The sequence below is a fragment of the Chelmon rostratus genome, chromosome 3 (genome assembly GCF_017976325.1).
Source record: "Chelmon rostratus isolate fCheRos1 chromosome 3, fCheRos1.pri, whole genome shotgun sequence".
Lineage (NCBI taxonomy): Eukaryota > Metazoa > Chordata > Actinopteri > Chaetodontiformes > Chaetodontidae > Chelmon > Chelmon rostratus.
Genome location: NC_055660.1, coordinates 15,586,291 through 15,612,918, shown reverse-complemented (window position 1 = coordinate 15,612,918; position 26,628 = coordinate 15,586,291). Strand labels below are relative to the sequence as shown.

The window sequence follows — 26,628 nt, the reverse complement described above, 5'->3', positions numbered from 1 at the left end:
CGTTCAGGGAGGGAGTGTGTATGGAGCTTTCTTATTCTCCAAGGGCGGAAACATATGATTTCTTGGAAGCTATTATTTTCAAGACAACATGTAAGAGGGTAACCAGTCAGCCATAGACTATAACATTTTTTTTTCTGTAAATTAAACATTGAATAATACTGTAAACTTCCATCTTATTAGCACTATATCAGCTACAAGTTCTCAATCTCTCCACGTCTTTGCAAATTAAAACGTTTCGTTCTCTACATTTTCATAGAGTGCCACCATCGCACCCTGCAAGCTGTTATTGGCTGGGGGATAAACATCCACTGGCCAAAGGTCGATGCCCAGAAACATCCCAGCCACGGCAAAATAGGAAGATACAGGCAGAGGGCACGGTCTCTGCACATACAGATACTGCCACACACATCTTGAGTGATGTTTGAAAAGAATTAATTTTGTATGGGGTTTATACATTGTTTTTGAGGACGATTTTATGCATTCTGCCTTTAAGATAGGTAAGAACAGTGAAGACAAGTTTAAAATGAATCCCCCAGATGATGAGTTTCTCAGGGATACATACAACATTTACATAACTTCAGTTGCCAAGCTATCTTGTTTGAATTTCAAAGAAAATACCATGTTGGCCGTAGTACACGGTAACACGATCAAGTCAGTCGCAGAATATGTCTTTCACAGGTCTAATTAATATTTGTTAATTCTTCAATAGAAGAGGAGCTGACTTTTAAGGAGTATCAGGTTAAAGTGATAAAGTGAAAGAAGGTGAAGAATGCAGGTAGATCAAAATGGTTTGCTTTTTATTTCTTTGCCAGCTTGCCTTGTTCCATTTCTCTCTCCCTCTTGCCCTGGAGGGAGTTCTGCTCATTAGAGCAGTGAGCCCTGCAACCCCACAGGGATCAGTGTCACAGCCAGACAGTGACACACATATACGCAGGAAGCACACACACACACACACATTCACAAAGAAGTACCCACACACATCCATACCCTTATCATCTAGCACACACACACACACACACACTTTCATCTTGCTACTATTTTGACATCTCATCCCTGGAGGGGAGCAGCTTAAAGATGCAACTCTCTCTCCCCTCTTCTCAATCCCCTCCAACTCCCCATGTCACCTCTACCTGAGGTTGCCTCTCCCTCTCACCCTGTCTCTCACTGCTCTGTTAAGCTGACAGGTGATATGATGATAGAAATGCGACAGACCTGAGGGCGGATGGTGCTAGTCAAATGGAATGCCTAGTCAAACCTTGAGGGAATTCTGTCATGCTGCCGAGGTTTCTCGCTGGGAACTTTGGGGTTTGGGGTTTAAATTCAGATTGCGTCAGCAGTGTGGCACAGGAAAATGCAGAATAAAGTCAAAATAAGATTCTCTAACGTCTTAACAGTAATAAGTGCTGGTTATTTTGTCCATGTCAGAGACAGAACTAGTACTGCTCCATGTTTTTATATGCACTATTACAGAGACAAAGACCAACTGCATTATACTTATACTTATACTTATAAATTGTGAAGGGTCGGCACTTATCCAGAAAATATAGTAGCTGGTTATTAAGGGGGTTTTACAGTAAATTTTAATGTACATCTACCATAAGGGATAACAACATTTCTGTGTGTTGTAATTTTGATGTATTCATCAATAGTGCATTGCTGGAGAAGGTCCATCAGCTTTCTTGCAATTATTCATTTATCCACCACTTGATGGCAGTCTTGAAATTGAAAAGGCTCCTCTTGAACACTTGCCTGCCACCGTCAGTGTATGATACAAGGCAGGGATAATGAACAATACATGTTCAAAATTTTGCATACACAGTCAAAAATAATTCAGTCTGCCCCATATCTGTCTGTTGTCTCTTAACAGGTACGCCATCCCCCCCGAGCATGGGAAGAGACTGGAGCGTCTGGCTACAGGTAAAAGAATAATTTATATTCTTGTTGTGTTCTCCATCTAAATGGAGGTGGGAGATGTAATTAAATAATTATTAAATAACAATTGCAGCACACAGAAGCAAGTCTGCATGAAACGGCAAAGTACAGCACATCAATTTAACTCAGCAATGAGAGGGCACTTGAGGTAACAGCACAGCTGAAGATGCAGAATGCTAATGAGCTATGACTACTAGTAGCACTTTTTGTTTGTTTGTAGAGATGTAAACTGGACAAAGATCCTTACGCATTGAAGAACGGCTTTAGAAAAATCCACACTGTAAGGCATTAGTAAACTAAAACTGTAAAGCATGTGATTAGATTTACAACTAAAAAGTGTATCAAGTGTTCAAGTGAAGAAGCTAAATTACTGCACACATGGCGAGGCCATGTAAGGGTAATGTAAAATGAGGCTATTAGGTCTTAGCTTGCAATGCTGATTATTTCACTCAATAAGTGAAAGTAAAAAAAGTTGAGAGTTGAATCACCAATTTCACAGTAGGCCACTGTGTCCTTAGTTGTTACAGGCTGCAATCCACTTAACAAAGGTGAAGTGAGGAGGATGTAATTTGCAATAAAGCTTGATTAATTAGTTATATGATTGACAGAAAATTGATAGCTGGCTGTTGATTAATTGTGCAATCATTTATCAGGGGAAAATGTTAAGCTTTTCCTGGTTACATTCTCAAATGAATCTCACTGTGGTCGGTTAATGTTGAAAATGGTACAACAATAAAAAGTAAAACCACCACTCACTTAGCTTTTTAGTCAGACTTCATTTTTTTTGTTGTTTGTTTTTTTTTTTTGGCTTATACTCTATGTTAATGGTGTGTGTGTGTGTGTGTGTGTGTGTGTGTGTGTGTGTGTGTGTGTGTGTGTGTGTGTGTGTGTGTGTGTGTGCGCGTGCACACACACGTTTTTTTGTCAGGTTTCTTTCCCAACAGCTTCAAGGGGTGTGAGGCCTTTCTTCGTCACAAGATGACTCTAATCTCCCCTTCCATACTGAAGAAGTATGGCATTCCCTTTGATAAGGTAGGCTTTCAGCCCCTTTGAAAAATTACTCTCTGTCCTCCTCTTCTTGCCATTTATACTCTTTTTTTTTTTATTTACCAACTGTCTGAAAACAGCTTTTCTTGCCACTGAAATTAGCAGTGCTCATTTTGACTGATTGTAGAAATCTGCAGTGGCTTATTTTTATTCTTTTATTTCTTTTAGTTTACTTGCTAATTCGTGTAAAGCCAAAAGTTTCCAGCTCATTGTTTTGTCACTCTTATATTCTTATGAAGCAGTCTCACCCACTGTGTCTTTCTCCCTCGCTAGATTACTCAGGAAGCTGGAGAGTTCATGATCACCTTCCCTTATGGCTACCATGCTGGCTTCAATCATGGCTTCAACTGTGCTGAGTCCACCAACTTTGCCACTGTCCGCTGGATAGACTATGGCAAAGTGGCCACACAGGTAGAGTCAGTTCAATTTTCCTTAAAACTGTGCACCACTTGTCTTTTGAAAGACTGACAAAGAAATGTCCCAGATTTGACTGCAGGTAATTTCAAGTAAAATCACACAGCATGAAACTGAACAGAATAGATTATAATTTAGGATTAAAAGTGAACACAGCATGGCTTTGTTCTGTTTTTTTTGAAGCAGAGACAGTATTTGTCCTCCTCTTTCTTTCCCCTAGTGCACATGTAGCAGGGACATGGTAAAGATATCCATGGAACCCTTCGTGAAGCGTTTTCAACCTGACCGGTACCCAAACTGGATGCTCGGCAAAGATTCTGCACCTATTGACCACACACATGCCACTCCAAGCACTACACCGGAACTGCAGAGCTGGTTGCAGAGGCGGCGCAAGGCCAGACCTACTAATAAAGGGTACTGTAGTCATATTTAGACAGTGTTTCTTCTGTTTCTATGCCATACTGTTACTGTAAGTAGTCTACTGCAGCTAATGGTGCTAGTGGGCTTTCAATGCGGAGCAGGGGTTTGTGCATGTTGATAAGGATTGGATTCTGAAATGAACATGTACCTAGAAAACAATTAGATTTCATATGCATTTGCAAATCCATCGGATTATGATGATGAACCTCCGCGCCACCACCGGCTAGTGAATGTATGTGTCCAGAAATATTTGGCAGTTACAAAAACCAAATTCCCTTGTCTCCTCAGTCTCAAAATTCCACACTTGCTCTCGTTGATTTTCAGCGTGAAGGGTGTTTGAGTTTCAGTCGTTATTCATGTCTTTCCCTTCGTACAGCAGCAGCCACTCTCGTATGCGCTCCAAGCGCCTCAGAACCACAGAGGAGCCTGTTGGCTTGGATGGCAGCTCAGCACTGAGCAGCAGTAGGAGGAAAGGCCTGGGTGGTCCACCTGGGCCCAAGGTGCGAAGGTCTGTTGCGGGGACAACCTGCAGGGAGGAGGAGAAAGAAGAGAAGAAGGAAACTGACTCAAAGCACAACCAGAATCAGAACTCCTTTCAGCTTTCTGGTAAGAGACTGGCAGCAGTGGAAGGTATTTGAGACTTTGGATATCACTTTGATCTCAATGGTGATGAAAACAGGCTTGTAGAGTAGAAAGTGTATGTATGAGACAGTTTGTGTGTCTGTTTTCTTATATTTTAAGAATTTTCTTAACTGAGATCTATAAAATGTTTTTACAGTCAGTTTACTTGATGGTAGATTTCACATTTTATTCATCCTTTTATCCTCAACAGGTCCTTGCAGACAGATGTGTGTGGTCAAGGTAAATCGTGTAGAGAGTAATAATTTGGATTTTTCTAATAAGGAGCCATCCAATAACTCTCACTCCCGTGCTTCACTGGTGAAGAATGACCTAAAGGCAGAGACAGACACTCATATTGGCCCTCAAGACTTCTCAGGGTCAGGGGTCATGTGCAGGACTCCTGAAGCACTCAGACAATGGCCTGAGGCCACCCAGATGCATCATGGAAATAATGAGTCAAGGTGTTGCTCTCCTGAACCACAAGACTTCTCAACTTCTCAGGACTGCTCTAACAGGGTCCCTCCCCTGGAAGACAAACTCTGCTCATCCTACCATACAACAAGCACTTCTGCTGAGACTGAGATGAGCTTGTGTACCTCTGACTCTAAAGCTCAGACATCTACTTCCTCATGTAGAGAAGACACTTTAAGCCTAGCACCAAACACTGATGGCAGCATGGACACAGGTTCTGAGAATTACACTAACAATACTGCAAAAGCAAAGAAAGTTGAAACAGTTGTCGATCAAAAACATATCAATCCACACTCCACAACAGAAGCACTTTATGATCTCAAAACTGAGCCAGTAGAGGGAGATAGTCACACATCATGTGGCTCCTTCTCCCCTTCAGGACACAATTGTAGTTTAGAAAAAAGCAGCACTGAGGAAAATCTTTTCCCTCCTCTGCTACAGAGGAATGCTGTGGATATGCCACAACTCACTCCGGAGCCAGTTGACAAGGTTGGAATCTGCCCTCTGCCACCTGTCCTGACCCAAGAGATGCCCTCCCTTACCCCAGCTCATGACGGGATAACTGACGTCCCAGAATCGACATCGTGCAGTCACCAGGTTGCACCTGTGCTTCAACGGGAGACGCCAACTGACTCTCCGTCCTCACACAGAGCCAAACAGGAAAATGGAGAAACTGACTTAATGATGTCAAAAAAACCTCTTACTGTAGAACATGCCAACAACTGGCATTTAGATTCTCCGTATAATTGTGAGGGGGCAGCAGCGTCTGGTTTAGAAGGAAACACGGCTCATTTAACTGCCAATGCTATGCACAAAATAACATCTGGTGGTGTCCATGAAATGCTAATAATGGGAGAAATTGCTGCAGAAAATGATCGCACAAAGCTGGAAAATGTTACTACTGGACAGAGTGATGTTTCCATTTGCCAGCTAGTTCAGAGCATTACACCACAAACAGAGCACCACTACAGCTTAGCAGAGTTAGCAAGTAAAGATAACTCAGAGGACCCAGTTCAAAGAGACAGTGCTTTGAGTCTGAGCAGGGCCGGTTCTCTTTTACCTGGTATCTCAAACAGTAATCCCCCAGCTCCTTCCCCTCCATTATGCACTCAAAGTGACAGTCACTCAGCATTACAACTCCACCACCACAGTACGTACTCCCCTTCGCATTGTTCTTCCCAGAACGAATACATGGAGCCCAAACCTTTCTCCAGCAGCATATGGAAAAACTTGAATTCCCATAGTCCTGCAGTACTCATCCAGAGTCTGAACCCCGAACTCCCTTCTGACTTTACCCATGACCCCCTACCTTACACCATGTGGACTGAGCCTCAGTGCAAAGAGGTCACAGACCTGGAGGACCCAGAACAAGACCTCCGTGAGTCAGAGAACCAGGAAGAGGAAGGTGGCCCGCTCACATGGGCCCAGCTTGAGCCCACCTCGCTAGTTTCAGTCGGCGCTGTTGAGCCCCTGGGGCTTTGTGGAGATTATGAGCTCCACAGAAGGGAAACGGACGGGTCTGAAGCCCTTTCCTTGTGCAGGGAGCTGGGGAGACAAAGGGAGGCAGAGGAGAGTCTGCACTCAGACACTGCTGTTTCACCTCATGTGATGGGAGAAGGAGAACAGGATGGGGTGTCTGATATGGAAGAAGGGGGATCTGATGGCGATGAGGCGGAGCAGCAAAGTAGTACCAAGGGAGAGAGCAGTAGTGATTCATCTGATGAGGAGGAAGAAGAGGAAGAGGAGGAAAATGATACCAGTAACTACGAGTGTTATGAATCAGGCCTGGAACCAGGGGAGGTTTGTGCTGTGAGTGCTCTTTCACACATAATCATACACAGTCAGTCTTTTGCTCAAGGTTTATACAAATACAGATTTTTTGCACTCTAATGCCTTCCAATGATGGCTGTTCTTGCCGCCAGTATCCTGCGCTGTCAGTGAAGAGGACCACTAAGAGCTGGCGTCACCCACTCAGGAAACCTACTGCAAGGGCTGTACCCACTGCTGTCAAACAGCAGGCTGCCAGTGACGATGGTGGGCACACACACACACACACACGCAGTTCATACAGTTCATTGAAAGTTATTGTGAAGGTTTAGCCTTAAAAGGACTCTCACCATTCAGACAGTGACACATGCTCATACTGTAAGCCAAGAGCCATGCTCATTTCAATAAAAATCTAGGGACATTTCCTGTTGTGGTTGGTGCTGCATTGTGGGTGGCAGCAGGCCAGAAACCATGATCCTTTGACTTCTGCTGGTTGCATTGCTGTGAACCAGAATACAGTTGTCATAACTCTTTTTGGTTTGTAAAACAAAACCCAATTTAAAGCATTTTTAAAGAACACTTTTCTTTGTTAAAAGGAAGACTAGCTAGCAAGAAAATAAGCTCAGGAGGAATAGAGTTGACTTTGTCAACTTAATACTGTAAGTACCGTAACTTTTAATTATGAAATAATGTCAGGTAACATTTGTGTTGCTCCCACTGCGTAGCTTTTTATAACCATTGAACCATTCCACTCTGCGGTCCCCACTTCCCCCTCCTCATTTTTCACATTTTATGTCCCCCCAAATGATTTTTCTGACGTCAATGCACACATAAACCAAACAATTTCACTCTCAGGCCTACCACAGAAAAATGGCCTAGTGATAGATACTCTATTTGTTTTCATGGGTTTAACAGTGTGCAAGGGAGGGCCCTCAATTAACAACTACTAATGCACATATACACACACACACAGTCACATTCATCATCTCTGTGGTTGTTAAAAAAGGATGAATAATTCAGCAGCCGTTTTGCTTGTTTATCCCTGAGTAAGAAATGACCATGAAATGACCATGACTGCGAGAGGCCTGTTTTATGATGATGAGAGCTCTTAATCATTTTGGGTAATTTTATAAACAGACAGGTTCCTATCTATGAAGCTGTTTGAAGGAATTGTCACCAGTGTGGTTGGATTAGTTCTTACTTAGCATCAAGTCTTTTAATACCACTGGAGTCAATCATGAGAATGATACATGCTGTCTTTTGAAAATTCAGGTCGTACAATTGTTTCAGTTTCTTAAGGCTTAATTAACGAACTACCAAAGGAAGAGGCTTACACTCTGTTTTGCATTAGTCATCATTTGGGTTAAAGAGCACCAATTGAATAGATAAGTAATTGCAAGGTTGTAAGGCTTTGTTCTGTCTCCACTTAGAGCCCCCTGAAGCAAACCTGGCAGAGGAGGAGGAGCAGGAAATGGAAGCATGGGCGAAGCCCCTCGTCTACCTGTGGCAGAACAGGAAGAGCTGCTTCACAGCGGAGAGGGAGTACAATGCTCATGCAGCCACCATGCAGCCATACTGTGCTGTTTGCACACTCTTCATGCCCTATTACCAGGTAAAGGGGAGTTCAACAAAAATTATACAACCAGTGTCATTTGGTGGATGCTGGTATCCAAAATGCATCACAGTTGCATGTGTGTAATGCAGACTTGAACATAAACACGCTTAAAGAGATGACTGTATCTCCCAGCCACCGCACAGAAGATAGAGAAATCAATACTAGCAGATCACAAATAGCTGGACTCTTCGCTTTCACCCCTAAAGCCACAATCACACAGGATTTATTTTTGTAGTGTGATTTCAATTTTACCTGCGTTGCTCTGTGATTTAATCCCATCTGAAGCACATAATTCTGTTTCCTTTTCACCCACCCACCCTAGTAATATTTATAGCCACAGTTACCTGTTTTTTTTTTTGCCAAATTCACAGGCCCCTGATACAATTATAAAAGTTCAAAGTATGTCTAAACAAAGACATACTCTGAACTTTTATAATTGTATCTCTAATATTTTATAAATAGAACTGTGTTTACTGAGTTTCAGCTCAGTAAACAGTGTGACAAAGAAAATTATTTTGCTAACCTGGTAATACAGGTTAGCAAAAATATCAGTCAAAAAATTGTAAATAGTAAATACCCATCAAACTAATTTAATCAGCTGTTGTGATGTCATGTTCATGGTGATTCTGTTGTTGCTGGTCTGCCTTTTTATAGCCAAACTGATGGGTACAGTAGAGAGCTACATGTACTACATACAACACTGCAGTTTCTTGTTGTGAAAGCATGGCTTCAGTTACATTCAGAAAGAGCCAAGTGTTTTCCTTCTTCATAATTTAACTACTGCTAAATAATGATGATAAATAATGCTGATATTGAAAATAATTACAAAGCCCGCTGCTGATGACGGTTTTGTGGTTTTCCCGCAGTTTATCACGGTCTTATTACAGAAACTAGCTCCTGTAATTTGCTCCTGGCTAAAATGAAAATCTTTTTTTCTTTTTTCCTTTTCTTTTAGGCTGAAGACAAAGCAGAGGACAATGCACCTATTGTAGCTCAAGACACCTCAAAATCTTCATCTTCAGTGGAGGGCCCCACACATCCCTGTAGTGGTCTGAGAAGGACCACGCCGCTGGTCCCAGAGATCTGCTTTTCTTTCCGGGAGCAGAACTGCCCCCCAACTCCCACTAACCCTCTGCTGCAGGAAGATGGCACCTCCCCTCTGCTCTACTGCCAGGGCTGTTGCCTGCAAGTCCATGCAAGTATGTGTGCACAAAGGCAGAGCAGTGTGTATATGTGAGTGTGTGAGAGAGCATGTGGTGTTTCCTAAGGTAGACACCAGTGTTGTAAGCACAGTTATTAGTTTCTGAACTTCGTAGTGTCTATTGATACCTACCTCACCCAGCCACATTGTTTGTTTCTACGTGTTGTGCTTGTCTCTCCAATGTCATTTGAGAGGGTCAGTGGGTTTGAGTCCTGACTCACTTCATTTCAATGTTCCACCCCCTCTGTGTCCCCTTCTGCCCCTCTCTCTTGCTCTCTCTGTGGTTTGGAGTGTTTTATTTCCCTCGTCAGCCGAATGAGGGTGAATCCTCTGTCTTCACCACACGTACTTCCTGTGCAAAAAACCCCAAGCCAGTGCAACAAGCCCTCACACACACACTCTTAAAAACCCCTGGAGCCTTTTGGTTCCACTGGACACAGACGCAATACACTCTACTTTTTCTCAATCCCTCATTCACGCACTTTAACAGCCCTAGATCTCTTTCCCAATCCGTACACATTTTGCCAGTATCTTAAGCTTCCAGCCAGTCCCCTGCAGATATGCACGCACACACACACTTTCTGAAAGTCTTGCGCACCATCCCGAATCCACAGCTTTAAAATGACATTGCTTCTTCCTAAGTCAGTTTCAATCCCTTATGCTCTCCTGCCACTCGTGTTGATCCCACCTCATTTTTCACTCTGGAGGGTCTGGATGTTATGTACGTAACTCCTGTATACACTATATGGACTTCTACTACTTTATGTGAGTGTGTGGAGGTACAGTAGTGTGGGAGCAGATGAAGTGTATGTCATTTGACACTGATGAAAAAGCCACAAGTTTGGTTTTGAGACCCAACAATAAGCTGATGTTGCTTTCCCTCTCTAGTTATTTGAACTTGAGAAAGGAAAGAGGTGAGTTTAGTTTTTACGTCTGGTTTGGTGACGGATAGTCGGGGAAAAGAACAGAGACATGCACACATATACAGACTTTAAGTGTTTCTTACAAATAGAAATCCCTCCCCAGCTTATGTGTCTAAAACCTCTAGTCCATGGATTTTAACCAGCTGTCAGCTTTGAGAAGAATCACATTTGTCTTACTTTTAAATTCAAAATGTGTTTCTGTTAGCGGCCACCAGCATTTATTTCCTCTATAAAACATTTATGCTGTTCTGCCACACTAAAGACACAGACTAAAACCAAACTGAACTGCAATATTTACACAAGGTTATTTTTCATGCTACTTAATGTTTTGCAGTGTCTGTCAGCCATGTCATCTGGGTTACAAAACGCTTGCTGCACAAGTGTGTGAAATGAAAGCATCGTGTCACGTCACTGCAAGTCTCACTGTTGCTCTTCAGTAGCTAGATGAACACACAAACAGATACATTTATGCGTCTTTGTTTCTAAATGTACCTCTTCCTCCTGTTTTGTCTGCTTTTCTTGCTCAACCACAACCATTCCCTTACACACACCCACACACCCACATGATAGAGCTCTCCATTTCCATGTAGTCTGCAATACGATGCAGTTCTGCACGGAACAATGCTATTTTTCTGTTGAAAATCTGTGGAAACTATGTGGACGTGGCATTTAATTCTGCTGTTTGAAACTGATGATAGACCTACCATTTGCTGTCAAGTCTGCTGTTTTCTGTGAATGGTTCATGGACGCCATGCCACCAGGTTAGAGTGAAGCGCTTTAGCAGCATTTGAGTGAGAGTGAAGACTTTAACGTTAACAGATATATTTTTACCCCTATTTTTCATCAACCACTTCTTCCTTTAGGTTGCTACGGTGTTGCTGCACACAACGTCAGTGAGCAGTGGTCGTGTGATCGCTGCACGGAAGGAAGCTTTACAGCAGTAAGACAACATTTCTCCTCGTGTGACAACTTGCAACACTTGCACAACAACTCCGAACTACACATTTCTGGAGGAAAATGTTTTGATCACACTCATGCTTTTTGACCTGACGAAGAGGGATCTTCAGAAGATCTGACTCAAAATGTCATTCATCTCAATGAACTTGTGATTTGGAATCGGTGTGCAGGTGTGCACCCTTTGACATTATTATCTGAGCAAATACATTCCCATTATGTTTAGCTCACGAAACAGCTTTTATTAATAATAGGTCCCTGTTATAATCATCTAAAGAAATTAGACAATTAGTAGACTTGATCTCTTTGTGGTATCGTCATGCCTTAAGGAGCATTACAGTGACAGCCTCTGTCCTTCGACCCTAGATTCAGATAAGGAAAAGTTCCTGTTTTTTTTTGTTTTTTTACAGCATTTCTTTTGAAAGAAAAAGTGATTATGCATCTGTGTTGTGCTAGAATCTTCCGTCTTTCTCCTCTTTTAACATAAAACAACTCAGCAGTTTTCCACAAATTTGTCCTTGTGCCATATGATACGCAGGCGTTCTAAATATGTAATCGTGTGTAAGGATATTCGTGACTGAAAGAAAAATATCTTCGCTCTTGCTCACTTGTCTCTCTTTATGTTTTCTCAGGAATGCTGTCTCTGTAACCTCAGAGGTGGAGCACTGAAGAAAACCCAAAACGACAAGTGAGACAGGCTTTTGTTCTGTGATTATCTCTGCATACTCATCTCTGATCTCCAGAGCTCAGACAAATTAATTTGTCTGTGCATCTTAATCATCACAATGCATTCACTTGTGTGTATGCTTGTGTGTGTGCACGTGCGTGTGTATGCATGCACTATATAGATGGGCCCATGTGATGTGTGCAGTAGCGCTGCCAGAGGCAAGGTTCACCGATGAAGGCAAGAGGAGTCCCATTGACACTAGTAGGATCCCCATGCAACGATATAAACTGGTGAGGACACACACACACACACGCACACACACACACACACACACACACACACACACACACACACACAGATGCAGTGCTGGAATTCCCCAGGTCCTTGAGGACTGGCTCGGTCTAATTAATGAAGTGTTCACAGTTCTAATTAACAATGTGAGACGAACATGCCCGCAATCAAAGCTAGATAATTAACCACTGGTGGGTGGGAGTGGGGGTTTGTGTGTGTTGGGCTGTCTCTGTGTGGGTGTTTGTCTATACATGTGTGGTGGTATGTCCATCTGCCTGTGTGTATGTGTATGTTTTCTTAATGAGAGAGCTGTGTGTCTCAGCAGACCTGACACGTTGCCACTATAGTTAGCTCTGTGCTGCAGGCACCATGATAGCTCAGCAGAAAGCAAAGTGTTTTAGAGGTATATTCTAACACAAGATGGACAACATATGAATACTGCCTGTCTGTTCCCTGCTCACATTATTTTTTCAGCAATATTTATTACATGTAAATGAAAACTTCAGCTTTTTAAGAAGCATATATAATTAATCAGGGCACTCGATTTACATTAGTATTGGTTTACTAAGCAAAGCTAGACATAGAAGAGCTGAGAGTGACAATGACATTAAAACAATATACAGTATTTGTTGTATTCCATGGTTAAGATATTGTAGATCCACCTAGCTAAAAGCATTTCAGGCTAATGTGACAGCCCTGAAATAGCCCTTGATTAAGGTTGATGTTGATTCAACTTTATGGTCATTTTGGAGGCTGCAGTTTGTGGTGTTGACATCATACTGAATGGCCTTTCTCCTATTAAGTCACCCGTCATGGATAAGGGGTGGTGTAGGGGTTAAGCCACCAATCTTGAACCACAACTTCCTCGGTTCAGCCGTATGGGTTAGGCCGCCGACCTTGAACCACAACTTCCTCGGTTCAGCTGAGCATCTCTGTTGCCCCCTGAAAAATTGGAGTGAACAATTTTTTTTTTCTCCATATTGGAAACATCTCCTGGTGTAAAGCAATACTATAAAAATAATTTTGCTGTTAGATGTTTAGGCCTCCCTAAAAAAAGCTGGCAACTGAATGTATAGAGGTTTCAGCGTTGTAACAGCAATGTCAGACTCCACCATAATTAACCCAAACAATCCAGGTTCCTACATGAGTGCCTACCCGAAAATAGTTGAGGGGATACTACTGCACTGACACTGAATGGGCTGCTAACTTTGTGGACACAGTGACATAACCCACAGAGTATTTACAGGGATATGGTTCATATCTGCTGACACCACATTGAAATTAAGCTCATTTGGATATGAAAGCACAAACCACAAAGTCAGTCTCCATTACCACAGGCCAAAATCTGAACAAAATGAAAATTGTAGTCCCAACTGGAAAGGGGCGGGATGCTTATAAAAAGCCTCTGACATGACTCCGATGATTGCCAAAATGATCCTGATGATTCTTTTGTGGGGGAAAACAGTACCACCTTCCTTTAAAAAGTTAAACGCTGATTTAAGTTTGTCATAGTGCCAGTTTTTGCTTGACACTGCAGATTGCACAGATTTCCAGCAAAGCAGCTGAAAAAGCACACTCTTTGATAATCATGTGCCATACAGTTTCTTCCGTTCAGAAGATGTATCTGATCTAAAGATATATGACCCCAATCATTTTACTCACAACTACAGGATGACACTGAATCTTTACTCTCTGCTGCCAAGTTTTCACTAATTAACATGCTGACACATGCACTTTTTGGATTGACCCATGCTTTTGTTGACGATAAAACAGATTGTCCTCTTTTAAAAAACCTCACTGAGTTCTAAATTAAGGTAAAATATGAAAAAAAGCACAGCCTGATTTGATAGATTATAAGACCATTGACACATGCCGTAGCAGAAAGAAAACTCTTGTGTTATGATGACACAGATTTTGTCGTAATTGACATAAAACCCCTCTCTTTTGTTCCTTTTATCTTTTGTATGTTAAACCTGCGAGCCACGTGTTTTGAAGCTCGCATTGGACCCATTGCCCCTGCAGCAGCCCAATACATTCATAATTTACTATCACACAACACACATGCACACAGTCGTGCACACATACACATTCATAATTTACTGTGGGAATGTTCTTAACGCATGGCTCAACACAGGCACCCAAATACACCCTGGAGAAGGCGCAGGCATGGGAAAAACTGGGTTAGGCGCTCTCCCTCTCACACACACACACAAACTCACACAAAACATATAACAGACATATTGACATATTTATACGACAATGATTTCACACAAATTGTTTTTCCACCAGTAAATGTACATTAATACTAATTTACATGCACACACACACACACACACCTCCCCCTGCCCACACGGGGCGTGTCAGTCAGAATCTTGTCATGCTGTCCTCAATAGGTGTACGAGACAGTCAGGCTAGTTCATCAGCACACTGCTTTCCATAATGGAGGAGGTATGGGAAAAGGTTTTGAGAAATGTAGGCCAAGTTAGTCACCAAGAAAAGCGCTGAGTAAAAGTCCCTCAGTTCAGAAATGGGGGTTGTGAAGCTGTAGAGGCTCCATTAATTTAAAAAAAGGGATAAAGTTCTGGAATTTCACCCTTTTTAAATGAAGCATTCACAGTGGCTTTTTGGTTACCTAGCAAGAAGAAAAAGAGGACTTCTGTGAGAGTCTCTCTATACTCAAACCGGATCCTCAACTGATATCTGAATGAAGTAGGCTAAGATGATAATTGCTAAAGCAAAGCCAGGCCTGCTGTAGAGGTTAATTTTAATTAATACTGTCTTGGTTAATTAATTAGATCAGCTATTGCTTTTCAAAGAAATGAACGAACGGCATTTATTTCAGAGGCTTAGCTCATAAGGACTATATTGTATTTGTGCAGGATCTTCTGACCCACTGATCAAATGCTGTGTTATTCTTCATGGGGCAATGAATATCTCCCATTATATGTACCAGGGAATTAAAACATCTTAAGATCCTTTTTTAATATTGTAGTATCCCCATACTCCCACGTATGTTGTTTAGACACATCATGTTCTTCCACAGATATGATAAGATAGTAATATGACAGTTTATAGGCTGGAATTTGATTGCAAACCAGCTCCCAATTGAGCTCACTTACCGCTGATATACATCCACTGAGGAGTTGATCTGTATATAGGCATTTATCTGTCAACATGTATGGATATTTCAGGATGCATTCCCAGGAATTAGATTAATGAATAAATTACCTTCAAAGAGATGTGAAAATGCACCACAAGAGAGAAGGAGATGGGGCAGGGAAGCGAAGCGAAAAAGAGCGAGCGTAGATGGGTGTTTTATTAGGTGGAGAGTGGAGGAAATGGAGTGAGATGGGAGGCATGCGAAAGGGGTAAGAGAGGAATGAGGAGCGAGTGGGGTTATAATGGGAGGATGTCGTCATTCTTTCCCTTTAGTGGAAGAGCCGAGGATTTGTGGGAGAGGAGGAGAGGGGAGATGTCACAGTAGAGGAAATGGACTTGATGGGCTGTTTGGAGCAGAAAACCGAGTCTTAAAAATTTAGGTGTGAGTGTGTTTGCGCATGGATGTATGTAGCAATGTTTGTGCGGTGGATGGCTACGTGTATTACGCCCACCAATGTGCAGTTGTGTACCGGTCACAGAGCTCAAACAGGGGAGGGGGAAATACCACAACACAGACATTGCAGCACTGGTTTGTTGTGGAAACCTCAAATGATGTCATCTGAATGGTCTCAGTTGAGGGTTTCCTGGTATTGTAGCGGTGAAATAATATGTTTCAGTTGACTCCTACAACTGGGGTCTCTCTCCCGCTTCTCATTTTCTTCTCTCGTATCTACATTTTGTTTACACCACCGTATCCAATAACAGTTCATTGAGGAGACTTCACAGATTTGATTATTTGGAGGCCATAATGGTTTTAAGTGATGCTGGAGGTTCATGACACAGCCGAGCAATGATTCATGAAGCAGTCTTTTGTCTTAAAATCACTGCTGTTTTTCTTGAGCCCATATTCAGTCAAGTCTCTCAAGTGGAAATACAGATTTTAAATCGCTCATTTTTTATGCCTTGTTCCAATGGCTACATTACTGAATAATGTCAGCCTTTTCTTTACTGCAACAAAGACACTCAGTGACTGATGATGGGAAGGAAGGAGAAGATATGCTTACTCGATGAGTGCTTATTTTTCTTAAATAAATTCGGTCTGTAAAGAGAAAACACTCACAATATATTCTCTATACCTGCATAGTGTATGTGCTGCCTTTTACATGCTATACAAATCAGTGTATTGAATGTACCATTCATCACTGGAAGCAAAGTTTTGCCATTTACTTATTTTGTGATGTTAATGACAAATGTAATTGTTAATCAAAACAGAATTAATCAGTTTTCATCACGATCAAACATTAGAATTGGCCAACAAGGATTGCCTGTTTTTTCTTGATTTGTCTTTCATCATGTTGTTAAGAAAAAGACCAGGTTGCTGATGCCCACATCAGCAACCTGGCAAGGTGCAAAAAGCTTAGGATGGTTTTGACCTTTTCGGGACGGTCATCTAACTTAAAATGTCCATCTATCTTGCGTACCCTACCTTTAACTGCGTAAATTTGCACACCAACATTGCACTTTCTAATACTAATACTACATACTATATTTGTAGTATTAAAGGATGAGGCTGGCCGTATTTTTCTCACTGTCGACAAAACCCATGAAAACTCAAATTCAGCAATTCATCATATTAACAAGTATTGTCTGAGTAACTTACAGCAGAAATAGAGCTTTTTCCTCTGTGTCACAGTCCTCCATTGTTGCACAAAAACTATTGAAAAACACATAAATGAGTCACATTGCTGTGTCATGTTCATTAAGTTGAACATAGGTACTGTAGTTGATTTTATTACAATCCCACATAAACTCATCCTGATGCTGTGACTATTCACTAGAGAACCAGATGTTTATTAATTCACAGCTGAAAATGGTCCCTAACAAATGTACTATTCTACTGTTGTTTGTGTAACGCTTAAACTATAAACTACTTAAACTAAACGCTATAAACTACAGTGCCCAGCTGTTCAAGCACATCATTTTGCCTTTGGAAAAAATGAAATGATGAGTAATGAAAAATTAAACTGTATATCTATATCTGTATATCTATATCTATATATAGATATAGATATGTGACCTGTTTTTAAAGATTTATGTCTTCAATAAGAAAGAATAGATTTAGGGCTGATTTCTAGCTTGACCTTTAAAAAAAAGCCTTGTCCTTTAAAGGAATTGGACCCGGCTGACTCTCGTCAGTCAGTGTTTCATGTTGACGGTTTGCTCTGGTCTGTGTTTACAGAGGTGCATCTATTGTCGTAAGCGCTGTGTGGGGAAGCGGCAGGCAGGTGCTTGTATCCAGTGCTCATGTGGCCGGTGTCCCACCTCCTTTCATGTGACCTGTGCCCATGCTGCTGGTGTAATCATGGAGCCGGATGATTGGCCGTATGTCGTGTCAATCACCTGCCATAGACACCAGTCACGGAGTTCGTCAGCTGTAAGTTATAGGACAGGTGTTCAGTGCTCAGTTAGAATGGAGACGGCAGTATATCTGCACTTTTAGATAACTTTCAAACTTTCATGTCAATGATAAAAGATTAATCGGGATAATTGGTTGTAGTGTAGTGCTTCATGGTGATAAGTCTCACACAGTGAAGCAGAAGTGGGCATATGAATGTTGGTCACATAAATGTAAGTAGAGTAAAAGGTGCACTGGTGGTTTAGTGTAGGAATTTAAATGCATAATGATGGAACTCATTTAGAAATATACGACGATAGAAAATGTTTTACTTTTTTGTTCATGCTTGGAACACAACAGGAGACCTGAAATCTATCTTTCACTTTATTTTCTCTCTAGCTTGGTGGTATCTAACATACAAATAGTGGCTATTTTTTCAGTTGAAAGTCGTGGTGGCAGAAATAAAACATTTCTCAAAATCTGGACAAATAAAACCAAAACTATCTGCATGGCTGGATGCCACCTGTAAGAAAATTTGTTTTGTTTTTTAACAAATCTTTCAAAATGCTGCTAAAATGAGCAGTAGCGATGTAGTGATGTCTTGCCATACATAGCATCATGAAAGTTTTAGTTTGAAATGATACTGTATTGCTTGGCATGCAGTAGTCTAACAACTGCTCTCTGTGTATACCAGAAGCAGCGAGCGTGTCAAGCCTCCATCTCACTGGGCCAGACGGTGATCTCCAAACACAAGAACCTGCGCTACTACAGCTCAAAGGTCACCCAGATCACCTCCCAGATGTTCTACGAGGTCATGTTTGATGACGGCTCCTTCTCCAACGATACCTACCCTGAGGATATAGTGGTGAGAATATGTTTAATTACAGACACGCTCAAGAGGTCACCTCCCAGTTGTACAAGGTCATTTCACATATTAAAACCCTCTTATTTTGAAAGGAGCTTCATTTTTTCAACGAATATTATTGGTTCTAAAACGGTCATTGCATGAGGGATTTCCTGAAAGCCTGTTTTAATATCTGACTGTCAGGCGTGCATCTGCAAAAATGAGATCAAGGGTAAGGGTGACTAAAACTATAAATCTGCAATTACCATGAAACAACACGGATTTCTGATAAGGTTGTTCGAATTGAAGTAGACTATCATAGGAGGGCTGAGTTGTCATGGAAGCAGCAAATAAGCACTAACATGACCGGTCTTAATGAATTAAAATTCATGGATTTCAAGTAGTAGTAGTTGTTACAGACAAAGCCACACACAATTACCACTGTATTAGACATTCTACTCGTTTGCATTCAGCCCTGAACCTCAGCCTTTTTAGTTGTACAGCAAATTGTACACTCTGTACCTTTAATTACACCTCTGTGCTGACGACAGCCATGGCCAGAGACATTATCTTTTATTAAGTTAACTTTAACCCAGCCTAGTTCTGTGTAGAGCGGCAAACGGGCTATGATTTACATCTCTGCATACTAATGACAAAATGTCACTCCACTGGACCTGAGGTCTGCTCCAAAGCCTCCAACATGACCACACACCCAGCATACAGCACTGGCTTTTATGAAGTCACCTGAAACTCCCAAACCTGTTTCACTGGGTTGTTGTTTTTTCCACACAGAACTCCATAGTTGGCTCCATAGTTTGTGACCATATTTCACATTTGGTCAGATACTGAATTGGTGACACTAATCTTGGGTGTCCACCTTGAAACTGTGCTGATTGTGTAGATCTTCTGCGCTCCAAGGTTGAAGATGTGTGTGAAGCATCCACCTTTTTAAAATTTGTAGCTTCTTAGCAGCAATATCCATATTTGAAGTATTGTAGTCTATTACAACCTCATTGGTTCTGCTGATACTAAGCTTCAGGTGATTGTTGTTGCACCATGTGATGAAGCTCTCATCAGGCCTCTGGGAAAATAGTGTCTAAGTGAAGACAGCATGTTTCTCACTGGGAATTATTCACTGGATTCATACATGTCAATATAGTGATAACTTTTCATTATTATTATCATATAAACTGCAACTTGACTGTTTGGTGGAGATAAACAACGACAAGGCTGTAATTCTAGTTCTTAGTTAAAAACCAAAGCTTAAATAAAACAACAACATTGAAATCTTTCTTTCTGGAAACTATAGTGATATTGTGCATTATGAAGTACTAGATCGCTTTATTAGATACAAATTAAATGTATATTACATAAATGTAAATGTTTTATATGAATATAAATGTAAATATCTAATTAGAAAATCTAAATGCTACTTATTTGAAATTTCAGAAAATGTTTTTCTCATGGATTTTAACCATCAGGCTTTAATTTAAAAACACCCACCCTTGTGTGTATTGCCTCATGGAAGATGCTCATTTTACGGCACCTGCAGGCAGCCTCTCATAAAGACTGCAAGAGAAGCTGCACACGAGAAAGTGAGGAATGTGGTTGTTTTGTTTTGTCTTCCCATTCCCCGTTAACAATATATAGATATTGTGTGAAAGATGAGATGATGAAATCATGGAGAGTCTGAAAGTTTCACAGTAGAAGTATTGACCAAACGTGGTAAGCTTGCTGTGCTGTTTAAGAGCAGGATACAAAGGCAACGTCTGACTCGAGTCCGACCATGGCATGACATTAAAAAATTAAATAAAGAGCTCTTTTCAACATCAAACCACTCACTTGGACGATGACTTAAGTCTTTCTGAGGACATTTTGACACATACCCAGGCACTTACACAGACCAACCATTATTCTCTTGATTTACTAGAGCAGAGATTGTGTGAACTTGGGTCCTCCTGAAGTTGGTGAAGCTGTGCAAGTGAAATGGCCTGATGGGCTGTTCTACGGTGCCAAATACCTGGGATCCAACGTATCCTACATGTACCAGGTACATACACACACCTACTTACCGTAGACGTAACATCATGACGAATGCTAAAATGTACAAGAGAGAGACGTATGACCCAGTTTTGCAGATTTTATCCCTTTCGTGTAAACGTTGAACTCAGTCTTTGGTCAAAGCGAGACCGCAGCAAACTTGTTGAACCCCCTCAACATCAGAGTCTTCGTGACTTTTCTGACGTTGTTCAGCTCCCCAGGTCTATGTACGGAGAGGTGGGGGGTGAGAGAAAGGAAGGGGACACTTGAGACAGAGATTGAGGGAGGTGCTGAAAGTCATGGCGACTAAAGAGGAGGAGGGGAGATGAGATGGAGGATGATGGGAGGATGAAAAGATGGATGCATAGGAAGCCAAAGCTATTCAGACACAGAGTAGAAGCAGATGGGTAGAGAAAAGAGGGATGGCGAGAGGAGGATGAGGAGGAGGTGACAATCTGCATTATTCAAACTTACTGAAATATTCACTAAGCTAAGAGTCATGCGGTTTCCACTTAAAGCTTTATTTAGTCGAGCTGGGCGTCAACCATTAGTTATGCACAAATGCATCTGTGACGCACACACCCGGTTTAAGGTGGGTCAGATTTTAAAAAAGGCTGAACAAGAGCTTTCCATTGTCAAGATGTGTTCAGCTTCGAAATAGTTTCAGGCTGTGTTTCACTTCAAGATCTCCATCAAATAACTTGAATTTCTTGAGCAGAAGCATAGTCAGAGCTGTTTATGTTTCATCATTTAGACTTGAAACTGTTGTTTTCTTAATAAGGGTATCATTAAAATGAGTGGAAATGCTATGTAAATCTCTGACCCTACTTACAGTCATGTTTACTTTCCTGAATAGCGACCTCATATGAACATTATAATACATTCTGTTGTGTTTACCTACAAGATTGCTGCTTTATGTGTGACTGATATTTATTTCTAGCGTCTTTAGGAGATTATTAGCGCCAAATAAAATATATAGATTGTGTAAGTTTGTGTCTGCGTGGGTAAAAAGAGGCAAATTGTAATAAATTGGATGAATGTATGCATGTTGCATAAATTAAGTTTATTTATTTTAAACTGCATAGATAACTGCTGAATATTTTCCTGTCATCTCAGGTGGAGTTTGAGGACGGCTCTCAGGTGCTGGCAAAAAGGGAAGATGTCTATACCTTAGATGAAGACCTGCCTAAAAAGGTGAAACGTAGACTTGTAAGTATTAGACTTACTGGGCAACAAATAAACTATAAGCTTGATACATTAATGGAATGAAAGTCAGAGATTCTCTCCACCTGGAACATTTTCTTATTTTGGTGTTTTTGCACGCCTCATTTTCTAGTCCACGGCCTCAAGCATGCGTTTCCAGGACGCCTTCTTCACCACGCAGGGGGAGAGGAAACGACAGAGAACGCCCAATTCACGCTTCCAGAAAGACTATGTGGCCCTGCCAGGCCTCCGTACAACTGCCAAAAGCACATGGGAGCAACGGAACCACAAAGGGAAATGAAGTCACTGAGGAGCATCGATGACAAATGAATGCACTGAGTTACGAGTGGATGTAGAGGGGAGCTTGTTTGTGCGAGTGTATGCTTGTGTGTAAGTTCTTTGGATCTACTTCCTTCTGAACCAGTGGCCACTCTCCTTCCCTGTGACTGGATCAGAGGAAGCGACGCAAGGGGATGGGAGTATGAGGTGAGATGGATGTTGAGTTGCGTGTGCTTGTACATTAAACATCAGTGATTGGGTGTCACGAGAGACTGGAGAAGAATTCTGATTGGACAGCAGAACTCTATAGAACAGCTTAACAGCGGGCATTGTTGCCTCAGTTGCCTCGTGCTTTCACATCCGTCAGGGAAAATAAACGTGACTTACATTTGTCACATCACCCTTTTTGAAATACACAAAACTTTTTCCTTTGTACATGAAAAATTCACAGGTGAGATTTTTCTAAATAGCTTGCCTCTGGTAGCTTTTTGCGGGTCTGTTATTTCCAGTTTTGATTTTGAATATTTATGCACTTTTTGCTTGTAGTATTTTCCTCATGGCTTCCTGTTTCTCCGCGCATGTCAAACATCGTCTCCTAACTGCTTCTGCTGGGCCGAGTCCAATTACACTACAATGACTTCCTCTTATGTGTTTCAATCCAGACGGACCAAAATATAAGAAGTGTTTGATCTGACACTAAAAAATGAATCTCTTCTGAATGGGGAAAAAATGTTGATAACATGTTATTCACTTCCTAAGGTGAACGTTTCTGACGGGAAGCCATGCCGGTGTGTTGGATTCTGTGCCCAGTTAATGTGAAATTCTACTGTTGCTCTGTTGAATGAAACACATGTTGAAATTATTTAAAATTTGTATTTATTTTTGGCTTGCTGTCGTTAAAATATTGCTAACTGCTGTAAGGAAAACAATAAAAAATGACATGTTTTTTTTTTATTGAGTTGTCAGTTTTTACAGTAATCAGGAAGAAATGCAGCTGCAGTGGAAAAGGCAGTTAAAGAGATGGGACTCTGGAATACGTCACATTGGGGAAATTTAAATAATAGCACATATTTAAGTGTTCACTTTATTCAAATATACACGACACTGTAATCTTTGATTAACTTGAAAAGTGGCATTTACATTTGTGAACAATTATTATCTACATGATAGATCCTATTCAGAGGGTGTGAAGGTATAATTGCACTTGTACGAGTAAAGCCAACATTTTTTATGTCAAATCCTTTTTTCTATAGCGGTTGTAACGACCTTATATTTAAGATTTGATGACTGACTTTTTACTGTCAATGAATATATTTTCTGCTGTGTTATGATTTTAATAAGTGTCCACAGATCATCAATACCTACTGAACTGCAACGTTAAGAGACATTGCCAGAGTTAGTGAACATCAGAATCAGAATCAGCGGGAAATAGCTTTGACGATGAACTGCCTGATCAGCATTTGCGGGTGAAATGCTGCCTCATGCTGAAGGATGCAGAGCAGAGTGCTCCCAGCGGGCCCAGCTCTTGTATTCAAGCAGGACCTGATGAGGAGGCAGGCAGGAAGTGAAAATCCAGGAGGTACCTTAAGCGGCATCAGAGCGCTTTGCGCTCCCGTTGTTCCACGTCGCAGCCCACTGCAGATGGCTGTTCGTGATGATGAAGCCAAAGCAAGAAAACAAGTCGCCCCTGATGAAAATGGCAAACAATTTTAGGCAACTCCATGACATGGCCACACTGGACAAGCAGTCTCTGCTCTTGTGTTTAGACTTTGCTAAATATTCAAGGTTGTACCCTGGAGGCTTCTTTGAATCATGTTACTCTATTCTTCTTCCTGGTGAAGGTTTATCTGCCTTTGTTGTGCATCACTCAGCAGGTATCTTATCACCTCTTCATTTACCTTTGTTTGCTATAGATTACAGTTAAACACATGCTAAACAATGGCATTGCTGCATTGCCATGGGAGCATAATAAAAGAACCCAAAAAAACAAAACGCTTGGGGCTGAAGCAGAAGCTTATGGCTCTAACAGACCAAGGGAGCGTCCCACACAGTCTAGCAGAGGAAATCTTGAAGTGGTGGGAATAGAGCTGATGACACAGCTCATGGCAAATGCAGCAGAGCGTCAGAGGCTGCAACGGGAAGAAGGCTGATCTCAACTGTTCAGCCCGAAGCCCGGGAGCAAGACGGTCTCTCCGCACCCGGGTAGAGACGTTGGAAGGTAATCTGCGGCGCTTTTACAATAACAAGTCAGACATGAATGAGCAAGGCTCTCTCAGCCGCAGCTCCCCGCCTAATGCAGACTGTAGCCTCGATCTGTTTCCCAATGTGGATTTAACAAGAATAAAAGTTTATAGCAATGCAAGAAGCCCTGTGAGGCTGGAATGCTCATTACACAGGCAAAAAAAAAACAAAAAAAAAGCTGCTGAAACACTGGATGATGCTACATCGAGACAAAACCAGACATGTTGCTAATGTGATCATTTGCACAACACTGAAACACTCCATGTTTAATTGAAAATAGCACAAAGACAACATATCAAATGTTGAAACTGAGAGATTCCATTGTTTTTGAAAATTATGTCATCATTTAGAATTTGATGCCAGCAACACGTGTCAAGACAGGGTCATGTTTACCGCTCCGTTGCATCACCTCTTCTTTTAGCAACACTGCGTGAGTGTTTGGGAACTGAGGAGACTAACTGCTGTTATTTTCAAAGTGGAATGTTTTCCCATTCTCGCTTGATGTACGATTTTAGCTGCTCAACACTTCAGGGTGTCCTTTTACTTTTCATAATGCGACAAACATTTTCAGTGGGTGACAAGTCGGGACTGCAGGCAGGTCAGTTTAGCAGCTGGACTCTTTTATTATGGAGCCCTGCTGTTGGAATACATGCAGAATGTGGTTTGACATAGTCTTGCTAAAACAAGTAAGGCGTTCCTTGAAAAAGACGTCGTCTACATGGCAGCATATGCTGCTCCAAAACCTGTGTATATCTTTCAGCATTACTGGGGCCTTCACAAATGTGCAGGTTACCCATGTGCACTAACTACTGTGTTGACAGATGATGGTTTGTGGAAGTGTTCCTGAGCTCATGCAGTGACGTCCACTGCAGAATCGTGTCTGTTTTCAGTGCAGTGTTGTCTGAGGCCTAAAGAGCACGGCCAGACAATACTGGTTTTCAGCCTTGTCCCCGCGCACAGAGATTTCTTCACAGCTCTAAATCTTTTAATGACATTATGTTCTGTAGACAATGAAATCCCAAAATTCTTTGCAATTTTACATTGAGAAACATTATTCTGAAATTGTTGCACTATTGTGTGTCACAGAGTGGTGAAGCCCTCCCCATCTTTACTTCAGAAAGACTCAGCCTCTCTGGGAGGCTCTTTTTATACCCAGTCATGTTACTCACCTGTTGCCAGTTGAGCTAATTCATTGTGAGATGTTCCACCAGCTGCTTTCTTTGAGCATTTCACAACTTTCCCAGTCTTTTGCTGCTACTGTCCCAACTTTTCTGCAAAGTGTTGCAGCATCAAATTCTAAATGAGGATACATTTCTCAGCTTCAACATTTGATATGTTATGGTGTTTCAGTGTTTTGCAAGTCATCACAATCTGTTTCTCTTTACATTTCACACAACATTCCAACTTTTTTGGAAATGGGGTTGTAGTGAAAGAACACCTTCACAACCACTACTGAAACAAACTACTAAGGGAAAGTTGATCTCCATGGGGCTGGCTCGCTTCTTTGATCAGAAAGGATTTCCACAGGTGAGAAGGGAGGTTGTTTTCCACAGCTGCTATTTAGCCATCTGCTCAGGCTCAGATGTGCTTTGTCAAAAGTAAAAGTACTCAGTCTCCATGAAAAAGGTCCCTGTCAGTGTTTTACTATTATATATGGTGTTTTGGGTTAACATTACTGCTGCATTAAAATATATGATGCAGTTTACTGCTGTAGATGTTTATGGTACATGGGCGACAAATTAAAGGAGAAACCTGAGTGGAGAAGCATAATAAGCAGATGCTTTTCCACAGGTGCACTGCACGGTACAATTAAGCAATTAACATCCAATCATGCTCTGTGGCATGCAGGAAAACTTTGAGCAGGCCCAGATGATTCTGATTTTCTATCAAGAAGGCGAGAGGCTTAGACAGAAGGTCAGCCACAGTAACATGTTGAGTGTTTCAACAGAAACAGTATTGTAAGTGACATCTGCATTTAGATCGATGGGAAAGACATCAGTAAACTGGGTTGGAAACTGTGGTCGACAGATCGCATTTGATGACCACGATGCTCGTGTGTTAGTGCGACTACTGGAAAATCAGAAAGAGCAGCTCTTCATGAGGTGACTGAGAATGTCAATGCAGGATGTGATCAGACTGTGTCAGCAAGAACTGTCCGCTGACAGTTGCACAGAGGGGGATACTATAGCAGGGTGGCAGTGCAT

The 26,628-nt window shown here is 41.5% G+C and overlaps 1 protein-coding gene across 5 annotated transcripts in view; it reads left to right on the top strand.

Moving 5' to 3' along the window:
• The window catches only part of kdm4c (lysine (K)-specific demethylase 4C), a 29,990-nt gene extending 6,876 nt beyond the window's left edge, over positions 1-23,114 (top strand). Inside the window, exons 6-22 of one of the 5 annotated variants that reach the window (XM_041966742.1) lie at positions 1,868-1,917; positions 2,861-2,964; positions 3,253-3,390; positions 3,614-3,807; positions 4,193-4,419; positions 4,646-6,714; positions 6,828-6,939; positions 8,103-8,284; positions 9,243-9,486; positions 11,275-11,351; positions 11,998-12,053; positions 12,214-12,322; positions 17,662-17,856; positions 18,512-18,682; positions 20,592-20,711; positions 21,818-21,910; positions 22,038-23,114. In XM_041966742.1, coding sequence (XP_041822676.1) covers positions 1,868-1,917; positions 2,861-2,964; positions 3,253-3,390; positions 3,614-3,807; positions 4,193-4,419; positions 4,646-6,714; positions 6,828-6,939; positions 8,103-8,284; positions 9,243-9,486; positions 11,275-11,351; positions 11,998-12,053; positions 12,214-12,322; positions 17,662-17,856; positions 18,512-18,682; positions 20,592-20,711; positions 21,818-21,910; positions 22,038-22,205 — 4,309 coding nt within the window. In that variant the 3' untranslated portion in view covers positions 22,206-23,114. Of the gene's footprint in view, positions 1-1,867; positions 1,918-2,860; positions 2,965-3,252; positions 3,391-3,613; positions 3,808-4,189; positions 4,420-4,645; positions 6,715-6,827; positions 6,940-8,102; positions 8,285-9,242; positions 9,487-11,274; positions 11,352-11,997; positions 12,054-12,213; positions 12,323-17,661; positions 17,857-18,511; positions 18,683-20,591; positions 20,712-21,817; positions 21,911-22,037 lie in introns of all 5 variants that reach the window. The other 4 variants (XM_041966743.1, XM_041966745.1, XM_041966741.1 and 1 more) reach the window with 4 other exon arrangements.
• Positions 23,115-26,628: the final 3,514 nt, after the last annotated feature.